The sequence below is a fragment of the Rhinolophus sinicus genome, chromosome 17 (assembly GCF_057876585.1).
Source record: "Rhinolophus sinicus isolate RSI-liver-muscle chromosome 17, RSI-T2T, whole genome shotgun sequence".
In the NCBI taxonomy this organism is placed as follows: Eukaryota; Metazoa; Chordata; class Mammalia; order Chiroptera; family Rhinolophidae; genus Rhinolophus; species Rhinolophus sinicus.
In genome coordinates this window covers 150,503,781-150,517,627 of record NC_142517.1, presented here as the reverse complement: position 1 = coordinate 150,517,627, position 13,847 = coordinate 150,503,781, and the positions used below count along the sequence as shown (strand labels likewise).

Genomic DNA, 13,847 nt, shown 5'->3' with positions numbered 1-13,847 from the left:
ATTAAAAGTTGTACATACCCTTGCAAATGTTCATAGCAGCCTTATTGATAACAGCCAAAAAGTAGAAATAACCAAAATGTCCCATCTGTGGATGAATGGGTAAATAAAATGGAATGTTAATCAGCCATAAAAGGGAACAAATATATGGTACATGGATGAACCTCAGAAACATTATTATGCTAAGTGAAAGAAGCCAAAAGGCTACCTGTTGTGTGATTCTGTTTATAGGAAATGTCCAGAATAGGCAAATCCATATAGATTCAAAATAGATTAGTGGTTGCCAGGGTAGGGAAGAGTGACTGCTAATGGTACAAGGTGTTTTTAATGGATGATGAAAATGTTTTGAAGTTAGTGGTGATGGTTTTATAACTGTGTGAATTATACTAAGAACCACTGAATTGTATGCTTAGAATGGTGGACTTTATGGCATGTGACGATAGCTCAAGAAAAAGGTAGTAACAGAGTATCTGCAGAAAGCATCTACCATCTCTGGGACTCAGGGAAGAAGCTGAGGTTATCAGAGCCTCACCTGGTCTCTTAGAACCAGGCCTCTAAGAAGGAGGAGCTACCCAGCTGGTGCTAGTTTCTCTAAAGGGGGAAGGATAAGAAATTTGGGCAGTGCAGATGGTGAAGCACACCAATAAATCTGGAGAGTGTAACCAGCTCCCCCTGTCAGATGAAAGCCATGACCCCACACACACTAGGAGCAGCCTTCACCCTGATTTTGTCTGCCTTTAGATAATCTTATGCCAGGATTTAACAAGGAGCCAGCTGGCAGAGCAGAAATGTGGTGTGTAGTATCCTGGCCCTAGCGTGCCTCTCAGCATTATGGATGGCTTTGGAGTTGAGACAATAGCTAATAGAGCTTATCGGCATTTAGCAACTTGAAGAGGAATAAATAGCCTGAGAGAGAACAAAAAGCTTTTAAAAGGTATACAGGATGACTTAATTTACAATAACAAAAGCAAATCCCTAGACATAAGTATGCAAAGTTTACCAGACATGAAGAAAGCTATAAAACATCCCTCATTGTAAAGTATACTGGGAACAAATAGGAAGACTATTAGGTTTCTTTCTAGAGATTCAGACGGTGATTATTAGGTTCCATTGGAAAGAACACCCAACAAATAACCTAGAAAATAAAGCAAAGTTATAAAGCCTCTATAAATAGCACAATGTGGGACTGGCATATGACTAGACAGACCAATGGCAAATAATCTTTAAAAAGCCGAAATTGATCCAAGTGTGTTTGGAAATACAGTGAATGATGAAAACAGAATTTTAAATCAGTGGGAAATTAATTTAAACAAGTGGTAGGTATTCTGACAACTAAATAGCCATATGGAAAAGGATAAAACTAGCTTCATCACTTATATTGTACATCTAAATTAATTCCAAGTGAACCAGAGATATGAACATAAAAAAATGTAACTTTACAAGTCCCAGAAGACAATGTAGGTAATTCTTTGATAACCTGGAAATAGAGACACTTCCTAATCTGGAATCAAAATCCAAAAGAAGTAAAACGTTGATGTAGTAATATTCCATATATATAAAAATAAATCAGACATTTAATGAAGAATTAGAATTCTTTTCAAACTGAAGGCCAGCATTACCCAGATAACAAAACCAAACAAGGACACTACAAGAAAAATACAGACCTTGTCCCTGATGAACACAGAAAAAAAATCTTCAAAATATTAGCAAACCAAATTCAATGCATTAAAAGAATATTATACCATGATCAAGTGGGATTTATTCCAGGCAGGCAAGGATGGCTCTCGTAAATCCACGTGATACACCACGTTAACAAAATGAAGGGTAAAAACCATAGGATTATCTCAATAGATATGTATAAAAAAAGCATTTGACAAAACTCAAACATCTGCTTATGATTAAAACTCTCAACAAAGAGGATATGAGAGGGAACATACCTCAACATAATAAAGGGCATATATGACAAGCCCACAGCTAACATAGTACTCAATGGTGAAAAGCTGAAAGCTTTTCCTTTAAGATCAGGAACATGACCCAGGATGCCTACTCTCTCCACTTTTATTCAGCATAGTATTGGAAGTCCTATCCAGAGCAATTAGACAAGAAATAAAAGGCATCCAAACTGGAAAGGAAGGAAGGAGTAAAAATGTCATTATTTGCAGATAACATGATACTATATATACAGAACACTAAAGATTCCACCAAAAAACTGTTACAATAAACATATTCAGTAAAGTAGCAGGATAGAAAATTAACATTCAGAAATCAGTTGCATTTTTTATACATCCATAATGAATTATCAGAAAAAGAAATTAAGAAAACAATCCCATTTACAGTTGCATCAAGGAAAATGAAACACCTAGGAATCAATTTAACCCAGGAGGTGAAAGACCTGTACTTGGAAAACTGTGAGACATTCGGGAATGAAATTGAGGAAGACACAAATAAATGGCAAGATAGTCTGTGCTCATGGATAAGAAATAATATTAAGCTGTTCATACTACCCAAAGTGATCTACAGATTCAGTGCAATCCCTATCAAAATTCCAATGGCATCTTTTACAGAAATAGAACAATTCTAAAATTTGTATGGAACTACAAAAGACCCAAATAGCCAAGATAATTTTAAGAAAGAACACAGCTGGAGGTATTATGATTCCTGATCTCAAATTTTATTACAAAGCCATAGTAATCAAAATAATATGATATTGGCATAAAAACAGACACATCGACTAATGGAACAGAATAGAGAGCCCAGAAATAAAATCACACATATAAGATCCATTAATTTACAACAAGAGAACTAGGAATATACAATGGGGGAAAGACAGTCTCTTCAATAAATGCTACTGGGAAAACTAGACAACCACATGGAAAAGAATGAAACTGGATCACTTTCTTACACTATACACAAAAGTCAACCCAAATTGGATTCAAGACTTGAAACCATAAAACTCCTACAAGAAAACATAGGTAGGAGGCTTCCTGACATTGGTCTTGGTGATGACTTTTTAAAGGCAGCAAAACAAAAATAAACAAGCCAGACAACATCAGACTAAAAAGCTGCTGCACAGCAAAGGAAACCAACAACAACAACAAAAAACCAGCAACCTACCGAATGGAGAAAATGTTTGCAAATAATATATATTTGATAAAGCTTAATATCTAAAATATATAAAGAACTCATCCCACTCAATAGCAAAAAAAACAACAAAAAACACCAAACAATAACAACAACAAAAACCTGCCCTCCCAATAATCTGATTAAAAAATGGACCGAGGACCTGAATAGATGTTTTTCCAAAGACACACAGATGGCCAACAGGTACATGAAAAGATGCTCAACATCACTAATCAGGGAAATGCCAATCAAAACCACAACGAGATACCGCTTCACACCTGTCAGAAATGGCTATCAAAAAGAAGTGTTGGCAAGGTTTGGAGAAAAGGGAACCCTCATGCACCATTGGTGGGAATGTAAATTGGTGCAGCCACTATAGAAAACTGTACGGAGGTTCCTCAAAAAATTAAAAATAGAGTTGTCATATGATCTAGCAATTCTACTTCTGGGTAATTATCTGAAGGAAGCAAAATCACTAACTCAAAAAGATATCTGCACTCCCACATTTACTGCAACATTATTTACAATAGCCAAGGAAGGCATGTAAACAAGCCAGGTGTCTATCAATGGATGAATGGATAAGGAAAATGTGTGTGTGTGTGTGTGTGTGTGTGTGTGTGTAAAAGAAGGAAATCCTGACATTTGTAATATCATGGATGGACCTTGAACACATTGTGCTAAGTAAAATAAGTCAAAGAAAGACAAATGCCGTCCGATCTCACTTATATGTGGAATCTAAAACAAAACACTGAACTCAGAGATCTAGAGAACAGATTGATGGCTGACCAAAGTGGGGGCGGAGGTGGAGCAGTGGGTGAAATTGGTCAAGATAGTCAAAAGGTACAAACTTCCAGTTATAAAATTTAGTATGTTCTGGGGATGTAATGTACAGCATGGTGACTAGAGTTAATAATACTGTGTTGTGTATTAGAAAGTTGCTAAGAAAGTAGGTCTTAAAATTTTTCTCATCACAAGAAAAAAGGAAAAATTTGTAATGATGTATGGTGATGAATGTTCACTTGACCTATGTGATCATTTAGCAATAAACCAGGGGTGCCAAAAAATGTACACAAGTGGACACTTTGGTCAACGCTGCTCAAGCAGTAGTTCGCCGTAATCAGAAGTGTCTGCATGTGATGGTAACCACTTTGAGCACCTCTTGTGATTATAGAAGTCAAACGTGACTTGTATCCATCTTTAGTTATTGATATAAATTGAGTATTACAATTTAAATACAGTTTTCCTTTCTTAAAATCTATACATTTTTCTGGCACCCTGTGTGTATGTATCAAATCATTATGTTGTGCACCTGAGACTTACGAGAGACTGGTAAAAATCCAGTTTGACAACATATTCTCTTGGTGAGGTTTTGGGGAAAAGGAATTCTCAACATTGTTAGTAAGAATAAAAAAAAAAATGGTGGAATTCCTATGGAAGTATTAGCATATATAGCACAATAATATACGTTTACTCTTTGATGCAGTTCTACTTCTGGAATCTCCCCCACAAAAATGGTAAGACTGTTCATTGCAGCATTATTTGTAGAAGGCAAAGATTAGAAACAACCCATATGTCCACCAATACCTCCATACAGTGGAGTACTGTGGGGGCAAATGAGGTATAGCTAAGTAAAAAACAAACCAACCAGATACAAAATAGTATGCTAGCTTTTATGTAAGAATGTGTATGTACTGTGTGTGTAGGATAAATATACAGGGTTATCTATAAGGGAAGGGAGGGAACATGAGTTGAACAGAGATAGAATAGACTCCTCTGAACGTACCTTGTTTTATAGTTTTTACTTTGAAACCACTTAGAAGTTTTGAAACCACTTAGAAGTTTTACAAAGTTAAAATAAATCATGAAAACTAAACCAATCTCTAAAAATTGGGAAGATAAAAAGGGAAGCAAATAGACCAAATTGTATGTCAAGTTGGTAACGTAATCAAACAAGAATTTTTTCAAGTGATTTCCAAACACAGTATTGCTTACTAATAGATTGGCATTGCTAGTTTGAAACAGTTGTATGCATTGTAGATCAAAGCAAATAGGTTGATGTATACATGTAATTAGGAACTAAGATTTTCAGTTTAAGAGAAAGAGCTACCAGAATTAAAAGGTGTAGTGAAGCAAAAACTCCAATCTGTATATGTGCAAAGGTAAACGAATTTTGCAAGAACATGGTGTACATGGTATTAAAAACTTTAGTCCATGTTTTGTTTTGTTTTTGCATCATAAATCCCTTTACTGTCAGGTCCTTAGTAGGATGAGTTCTGTAAATCGCTCAGTATCTGTTCTCCTGACTTTTCAATGTTTCGGAAAGTTTTGCTGTGTTATTCCTAAGGCTCTTGTCTCTCATCTTTAGCCACATTAATTTACACACATAGCTAACAGCTCTAATGTAGCTTCAGTACCACTCTACCTGGCTCTTTTTCTTTCTTTCTTTCTGCTACATCTGAATTTTTGACAGGGTTCTTTTTCAGTTGTAGTGTTCAAAAAGTAGTAAAATATTGACACAGTTCAAGGTAACCTGTGCAATCTTAATATGCATCTTAAATGGTAGAATTTAGGGTGTTGTGGAAGAAATATTTAGGGAGTCATGGTAGAACACAAGAATACCATTTAAATCACGATAAAGGTGTTAGCAATGGAGTTTTTATACCCAACTTATTTTAATCCTAACTTCTCTTTCCTACACTGGAAATAATTTCTGTGTGTTTTTGTTTTTGTTTAGATGGTTATTCATATGAAAAGGAAGCAATGGAAAACTGGATAAGCAAAAAGAAACGTACAAGTCCCATGACAAATCTTGTTCTTCCTTCAGTGGTACTTACACCAAATAGGACTCTGAAAATGGCCATCAATCGATGGCTAGAGACACAACAAAAATAAAACTGTTTATATTATATTGTGTTATTTATGTTTTTTCAGTGATCTCATTTGAATGATTTAAAGGTAAATACTAATCAGACATTATTAAAAGCAAAACAGAAGGATAAAGGTAAACTTCTTAGTTATCTATAAAAGCTATTTACTGTCTATTTTCATTCTTCAAAATATGGCTACATAACACATCTAACTTCTTTTCCATTTTTACTCTAAAAGCCGTTTTGTACTAGTGAAAAAAAAATCGTAACCTGTAGAGAAATAAAATTTTGCTTTGACTTGAAATTGCAATGCTCATATTTATTCTTGTTAGATATGTCATATCCCATTACAATCGAAGATCGGAACCTAGAACAGATTTTTAAATCCTAGTTAAGAAGCCATTCATTTGATAACTCTTCAGAATCCTTCTAAAGAGAATTTGTAGCAAATTAATTGTAGGTTTATGACTAAATTAAGAAAATAACTGACATCTTTAATGAGCAATTCTGTTGGATTCTAAATTTTCAAGGTGGTAATATTTTTCTTCATTGTCCAAAACCTAGATACAAGTTAAATGGAATAAATTGTCACGAATACATTAAACTGACTTTGCTGAAAAATATGAAGTGGCAAATTAGCCTTTTTTCTTTAGGATGTAGAATTCATAAATTTCTCACATAATATTCTAAGCTAGGGTGACTACAGATTTTTACACAATAGTCTGATATTTAATACAACGCCCTGAAAAGTATTCACTTAGAAGAAAATTCAAGTTCAGGAAGTTGAGGTTGTATTGACTTCACATACCTGTCATCAGTTGTTGACCAGAATGGAAGCCATTAGGGGGACTGCTTATTACAACTAAACAGTAAGTGCAGGCAGGGACCCAGATTCAGTGTGCTTATCTGCCAGATCGTCATTGTGGTTGTTCAAAAATTTCGAATCTCTCAAATAAAAGGAGAAAAGCAATGTAATTACCTTATATATTTAGTCAGACTTTTCCTATATTTTATAAACTTGTAGCTGATACGCTGTATGTTCACAGAAAGGTGGAAAGCCCAGCTACCACAGAAATCTCCAAATGCCTTTTCTTTATAATTGCTGCTTGGTACAATTTCTGTCATCCTAATGTATTACTGAATTTTATTTCCTTCTGTGTTATAGCTAGAATTCAAAATCTGATTCTAGAAGAGTATTTTTTTTCCCCCATACTACACATGCTTCTCGCCTTCTTACTTATGAGGACAAAAAATGGTTGGGAACATGTTCTCGAAGGTGTTTTTCTATCATATCCTATAGAGAAGGGTTGCTAACGTAATTCTAGCAAGAGTTTGGTTTTTTTCAGTTGATAGAGTCCACCATTTGACCCAATATATTGTTTGGATAAAGTAATAGACTTACTTTCCAAAAGAGGCTGGCTGGTTTTGACATAAAAATTACTAAAAATCAAAGTTATTTGTAGAAAAACAGTAACAGATTGGTTATTTTTTAAAAACATGTTAAAGAAGGTGATTTTTGTTTCACCAAGATAGTTTGTTAAATTGGCTGAAAACTAAGATGCCAATAATTACCAAAGTGAAGTACTTCTGTTTTTGTACACAAATAAACCAAAGCCAACAACTCCTCCTCCACACACACACACACACACACAAAGAAACAAACAAAACCAAATCCAAAACCACCCATAGGAAGGGACGGCACACAGACCCTCTGTTGCACTCCCCAGGCCCGAGCGTCCCCTCAGGACTACCTGGGAACAGTACTCACCTGTCCACTGCTCAGTCCTCAGGACAGACGAGGAGCTTCCCAAGGAGACTGCTTTTTTCTGGGGTGACTGAACCAAATAACTTGACTAAGAACATATCAAAATCATAATTGAATGCATAACATGCTACTAATACACTAGCGTCTTCCCTGGAAGTCAGCCAACAAGAATTATCTCTTAGCAAAGAACTCTTTTTCTCTCCCATCCAGTTTACTGTTTTTAATCTTTAAATACATACCTTTAAAGAAGGACTTAAAATACTTACTTCGCCTTGCTAGTAATAGCAATAACCAGACAAGAACCTGCAGCAGGATCAGGGAATTCCAAGTCCGGATTTTATGGCAGTACAACACAATGTTCACGCTCATCCACACTACTTTGAAACTGAAATACATGGCTAGTAAGACAAATACACACTTTAAACTGAAAGAGAATATAAATGCGCTGGTGATCCAACTTTCGTATTAACACAGTGTTCAGTGTGTTGCCATAATGTTTGAGAGTTAAAGACATCCTGTTGCCAGTAAAAACACACACCAAGATTTGTGGAACAGGTAAGAAAAGTAGAGAATGCTCTTCTTCGTGCTTTCTTCCTATTTCGGGCAAAAAGACTAATTTTGACCCCTGAAAATTCTGGGATTTCTAGAAGCTGTCACCCTTGTTTTGAAATTATTAAATGAAATTAAATATGCGTTTGGTAGTTGTTCTGTAAAAATAGGCTTTTCACTATTTAAAGTAACAAAATCACTCAGGATTAAAGCGAGGCTGATAGTTTTCATCAGGATATTCTCTACTTAACCATGGTTTCATTTAATGCAAAACAAATTCTATTAATAGTCTTTATTCCATATGGAAAAGTACAGTAGTTGTGCAGAAACAAACTACATAACAAAAGAGTAAGACTTTCACAATTATTAAAGAAAACAACAATAAACAATAAATAAGCATAGTAGTTATAGCAGAACTCATGAGAAGCCTATAAAAAATGGTAAAGCTGTACAAAATACAACAGGAACAAATGTTGGAGAATGACACCGAAGATTCCTATTCGTACAAAACCATAACAATGTTCACAGGAACTTCATTACAACTATTCATTTTTTTAAAACATTCTGTAAATATAGAACTTCCTCCTCTCCAATTCTAGAAAATAAATTTCACACCCCAACATATAAAACAAACACACTCCCACCTCTCTCAAACTAGCATTTGAACATCCTTCAAAAGCACACCATTTTCATATAAAAATACCTTTAAACTAAGGTTCATTCCTGTACCTTATCTTTACAAATTAATAATACATCAGTTTGGACTTAAGTAGCACCTCAAAGGTGTTCATATAAATGAGATAAAGTGCCGTTACTGGTACACTGTTAACATGCCATAATAATATACCGTTCAGTGCAATAACCAGCATGGATGAAGCTTACAAAGAACATGCAGATATATGACTTTTTTTTTTTAAAGGTTAACTACTTGAAATAGTTATATTTACAAGTCTGAATACAACTTGGCTATTTACTATGTACAACATGTGACTACAAAGCAATGAATGTATAATAAAACAAAAGCAACCAACCGACCAGACCTTAAGTATCCAAATTAAATATTGTCCTGAAAGGACCTTGGGAGGTTTGTTCCAGGAATGCTATCATTGTTAAAAAGCAGTTTCGGAACAAGTAGAGAGCTAATTTATGTGTCACCAAGAATGCTATATTCTTAGTATTTTAGCCCAAATCCAACATGACCTCCAATCATGATTCCAAATGGCTTAATACTGTTTCCAAATATTAACACACCTTGAAGTGGGAATATAGTTCCAAAAAGGTGCTATAAAAATGTGTTTAATGAGAACCATAACATGGAAATAAGTGCTTAATCCTCTTCAGGGAACTGCTATCAAGGGAACAATACTTGGATGTTCTTGTAATTTTCATTAAAGAAAAAAATCAGCTATAGAATATTTATAGTCACACTTATATTCAGCTAGAAATCACTTAGGTCTTATATATATATGGATTTGACTCAATGGAACTGTAACTTGAAAATTCCATCTTTTTCAGAATAGATCATCTGGATATGTCATGAGTTAAACCTATCACGAGACATTTATATTCTCTATGAAATATTATTTTACCACATGGCAAAGGCTAGGAGAAAAGTGATAAAAACTTCATAGGAGAAAAGCATGAGTTAATCTCTTCTTGGCTATCTTCAATTTGTAACTTAACGGGCAGAACTAATTGTAGTTTGGGATTCTGGGTAGCATTGTTATTTATGGTGACTTCTGGCTATTTATCAAAGAAATTTTCTCCCACATTTAAAATAAAATCAATGGTAGCCGATCCATCCCCAAGGAAAAAAGAAAAAAAGTATATGGTTAAAAATAATTTTTCTCATTAAAAAAAACAAAAAAACAAAAAACCATCATGTGACCAGCAGGAGCCAACACACAGTTTCCCAAAGTCTACAAATGGGTCGCTTGGAAGGCTCACACATTTGACTCTATGAAGGATCGCTTTGGTTTTGCTGAAGGAAGGTGACTCCTGTGGGCTTCGTTACTGATATGAGGCTGCTGTTTAGAGATACCTTCTTGATACAGATGAGAAACAGTCTTAGTGATCCTGGTGTCTTGACAGTGGGCTGGGACTTGGCACTTCCTGTCTTCTAGCTCCTTCACCTGTGCCCCATTGTGGGCACTTCCACCCAGAGTAGAAACAGAGCAGGTTTTGGCTTGGCTGTTATATCCTGCTGCTTGTTTGAGGGAGGGCTTCTCCGAGTTCGAGGGCTGCAGGCCCGCGGCGGAAGCTGTGTTTGTCAGCAGCCCCTCTGGGACCTGACACTGCCAGGCGCGGCTTGGAGGATTGCTCTGCTGTTGGAACCGCGCGGTCTTATCCATGATGCCCATGAACGGAGTATTGCGTGGTCTGTGCTCAGCGGTGCCACTCTGCACCTGGGTAACAGCCTTATCTTTAACCCGAGCATCTGGCCCTTGGCTCTTGAAGCCATCTGAAAAACTGCTGCTTGAAGCCAAACTACTGGTTGAGCTTGACATCTTTATGCTGCTCGAAGGAGAACCAGAGGAGCCTGAGCTGGTCAGGGAAGATGGGTGCCGCAAGTCGCTGCAGCTCACTGGCCCACCTTGGCTGAGAGGGGCGACATCCACGGCCACGGAGGCGTGAGACAGAAGCCTCTCTGCGGTTTTGATCTTGCTTGGTAAAGGATATGCAGCGCCACTCTCCGCGTGCTGCAGCTGGGCACTGTGGCTGGGGCCTGCGCGATCCCCAAAACGGCCAGAACCTGCCCCCACCGTGAAAGCGCCTGTTCCCTCTGAATGCTGGCTTCTGCCGCCAGCAGGAGTTCCAGAGATTCTGCCCAGCATGGGACTTGGGGGAGGATTCGGAGAAGAGACCTGAATTTTTGTGCTACCGTTTCTCACGCCAGCCTGTCCGAAACCCAGATGTTGGCTGGTTTTCACTATCTGCGCCTGCTTGGTGGGCTGCATAACCAACCCTGGCTGCGCTCCAGGCTCCCTCAGGGGCTTGGGGATTCCTGGCCTGTTCTGTGGTGAGACTGGTCTCATTTTGGACTGTAACCCTTCTTGAAGGTTTCGGATATACGCAGAGGGGACGGCCGAGGGTGGCTGGGACCTGGGAGTCAGGGGAATGGATTCTTCCGGTGGAGAAGTTTCTTCTTCTTCAGCCTCCTCAAGACGAAAGTGGTCATTTAATCCAGGGGTCGGGGCGTCCTCTTCGTTATCTGAGTCATTGGGTGGGGCTGGGGGTGGGCACTGCTGTTTGTGCTGTTGGCTCCGCTGGAGCTGTTTGCATTCCTCCTCTACTCGGGCCAGGAGCCTCTTGATTTCCTGGTTGGTGGGACAGAGTTTCACAGCTTCGCGCAAGTCAGCCAGAGCGGCCACAAACTGCCTTTATAGTGAAAGAGAAGATACAATTACAAGCCATGGAAGCACATGCTCTGAATGTAACTATTCATAAAATAGCTCTACTCAAAGGAAAGAGAAGGTAGCTGAGTGAATTTTGAACACTCACTCTGGTAGACAGGACCCACTAACTAGCTTAGAGTTCCTCAGCTGAGGGGGCGTGCTGAATTCTAAACCCAGATCTGCGCAGCTTCAGGGCCTGATATCTCTATAAAGACCACTGGGCTGGGAGTGAGAACAGGCATAAATCAGTGGGTGTCAGAATCCTCTTGCAGTTCTCTTTGCCCTCCCGTCTCACCATGCCCACCTCTATCTTAAAAATCTTATTTGACTCCTCCCCTCGTCCCCACCACTTCCTCTTATTGTCTCTAGCTGGCACTTTCACCAATAATATGGACTAATCTAGGAATTTTATGTTGTAGTTAAGTGTTAGCTGTGGTGGAATAGTTAATGAGATGTCAGGAGAAAATGCCTGTTTTGCCATTGCTAACAATATCCGCTCCTGTGCCTCTTGGAAGCTACCAATTTAGTCTTAAACGGGATGAGAGGCTTAGAATCAGAAATCCCAAAGTCACCCAGCAGCTTTAATACCACAGAAGCACAAGAAAAAGCTCTCTAGTCATATATCCAACCCCAGACAGTACCTGCTATTTCTCTTCGCTCTTGCCCTGGCATAAAAGGCTTCATAAGACCTTGGTTTCAATTCGAGAGCCTTGGAGGCAAATTCTTCTGCCATGCCAAAGTCCTGGTGACAATATTTAAATACATGAGTCAAAAGAAGTACTGAAACGTGAACACAGGCAACTTTTAAATAGGAGGTTTGCTCTAAAGGTTAGCAGAGAATTAGGCTATAACAAGAGAGAGGTGAAAGGCAAGGTAAGTTTATTTTTTTGGTTTTGTTTTCAAGTTAGGAGCTAGTTAACGCTTATTAATATTCTTAAGAGAAGAATCCATAGAGAAGCAAGAATCGATGATTCAGGAGAGAGAGAGGAAGGCAGTGGGAGAAGCAGTGCACCAAAAGGCTAGAGCAGATGGCACCCAGTGGAGGACCAGCTTCAGAGAGGGCACACATGCTTCATCCTCTGACAGGGAGGAAGGCGGAATATATGGGCAGAGAAGCGGGCAGGTCAATAGACTTGGTGGTCAGAGGTGAAGGGAAAAAAAAAAAAGCTGAAAGAAAGAAGTACTGAAACAAATCTAGCTACTCGTTACAAATTAACTATGAGGTTAGATACTATTTATTACAAATTAAACAGTTACTGGCAAAGGGTCTAAGCAAACAGAATAAGCACTAGGTAGATTATCACATACTGGAGTTGAACTCTATCCCATGCCCTTTCCTTTTGAATCTGGGGATGGGCCACTCGTGACGATGTTGGCAATACACAGCTGGGATGGGGTGGAGGGGCGGTTTGCATTTGCTTCTCATTGAAGCAGAGGAACCTATACCCAAGTGCATTCTCTCAGCATCTTGAGAGGTGGGTAGTGACAGGGATCAAAATGATGATTGTCCAAGAGAAGCAGCTTCCTGGATGCCAGGTGCACAGACATGTGCACACAAATTGGATTGGAGGTCCTGTGATTTGGTCTATGGAAGGGCCTTCACCACTGTGGAAACATTCTACTGCTAAAGGATTGGAATAAGGGAGCACAGCTTACATTTGTTTTTCTTCGGCAGCGAGACAAATTGAGATAGAGGGAAACTCTCAGTTCATTGAATGGTCGCATGTCCTCTCCAAATCCTTCTCGAGGAAACTTCCGTAAGGCATACTGGTACCTCTGGGCTGCCTCTTTCATCTTCCCTTTCTAGGATCCCAAAATCAGACATTTACCCCTTACCAGAAACTCCAAGATGAATAAGCTCCCACATCCTGAAGATCCTGGAGAGGTTCTTCTCCCCCCCAACCCCCACCAAAACCGTGTCGAAGGAAGTGCCGTAGACAGAACCAGAACACTAAGCAGCAGGAACCATCCACACAGGCGTCTGCAGTGTGTGCTTCACACAGCAAGAGCGAAGCCGGTTCTACAGGAAGGTGTCTGTAAATGGCCAAACTGATAACTATCAATCGTAACACATCAGATTATCTTCTCATATATTTTTGAAAACCATTTCATGAATGCATCTCTCATCTAGAGATATTTTAATGCTAAGTGTAA

At 38.4% G+C, this 13,847-nt stretch overlaps 2 protein-coding genes across 21 annotated transcripts in view; one reads left to right on the top strand and one right to left on the bottom strand.

Moving 5' to 3' along the window:
- Positions 1 to 6,288, top strand: part of BAZ2B (bromodomain adjacent to zinc finger domain 2B) — a 311,801-nt gene extending 305,513 nt beyond the window's left edge. For all 5 annotated transcript variants that reach the window (XM_088794244.1, XM_088794241.1, XM_088794242.1 and 2 more), the window contains one exon: positions 5,852 to 6,288. In XM_088794244.1, the coding sequence (XP_088650370.1) occupies positions 5,852 to 6,009 (158 nt within the window). In that variant the 3' untranslated portion in view covers positions 6,010 to 6,288. The remainder of the gene's footprint in view (positions 1 to 5,851) is intronic.
- A 2,287-nt stretch (positions 6,289 to 8,575) lies between these two features.
- Positions 8,576 to 13,847, bottom strand: part of TANC1 (tetratricopeptide repeat, ankyrin repeat and coiled-coil containing 1) — a 218,548-nt gene continuing 213,276 nt past the window's right edge. For all 16 annotated transcript variants that reach the window (XM_019727214.3, XM_088794246.1, XM_088794245.1 and 13 more), the window contains 3 exons: positions 13,350 to 13,496; positions 12,335 to 12,435; positions 8,576 to 11,676 (listed from right to left, as the gene is read on the bottom strand). In XM_019727214.3, the coding sequence (XP_019582773.3) occupies positions 10,242 to 11,676; positions 12,335 to 12,435; positions 13,350 to 13,496 (1,683 nt within the window). In that variant the 3' untranslated portion in view covers positions 8,576 to 10,241. The remainder of the gene's footprint in view (positions 11,677 to 12,334; positions 12,436 to 13,349; positions 13,497 to 13,847) is intronic.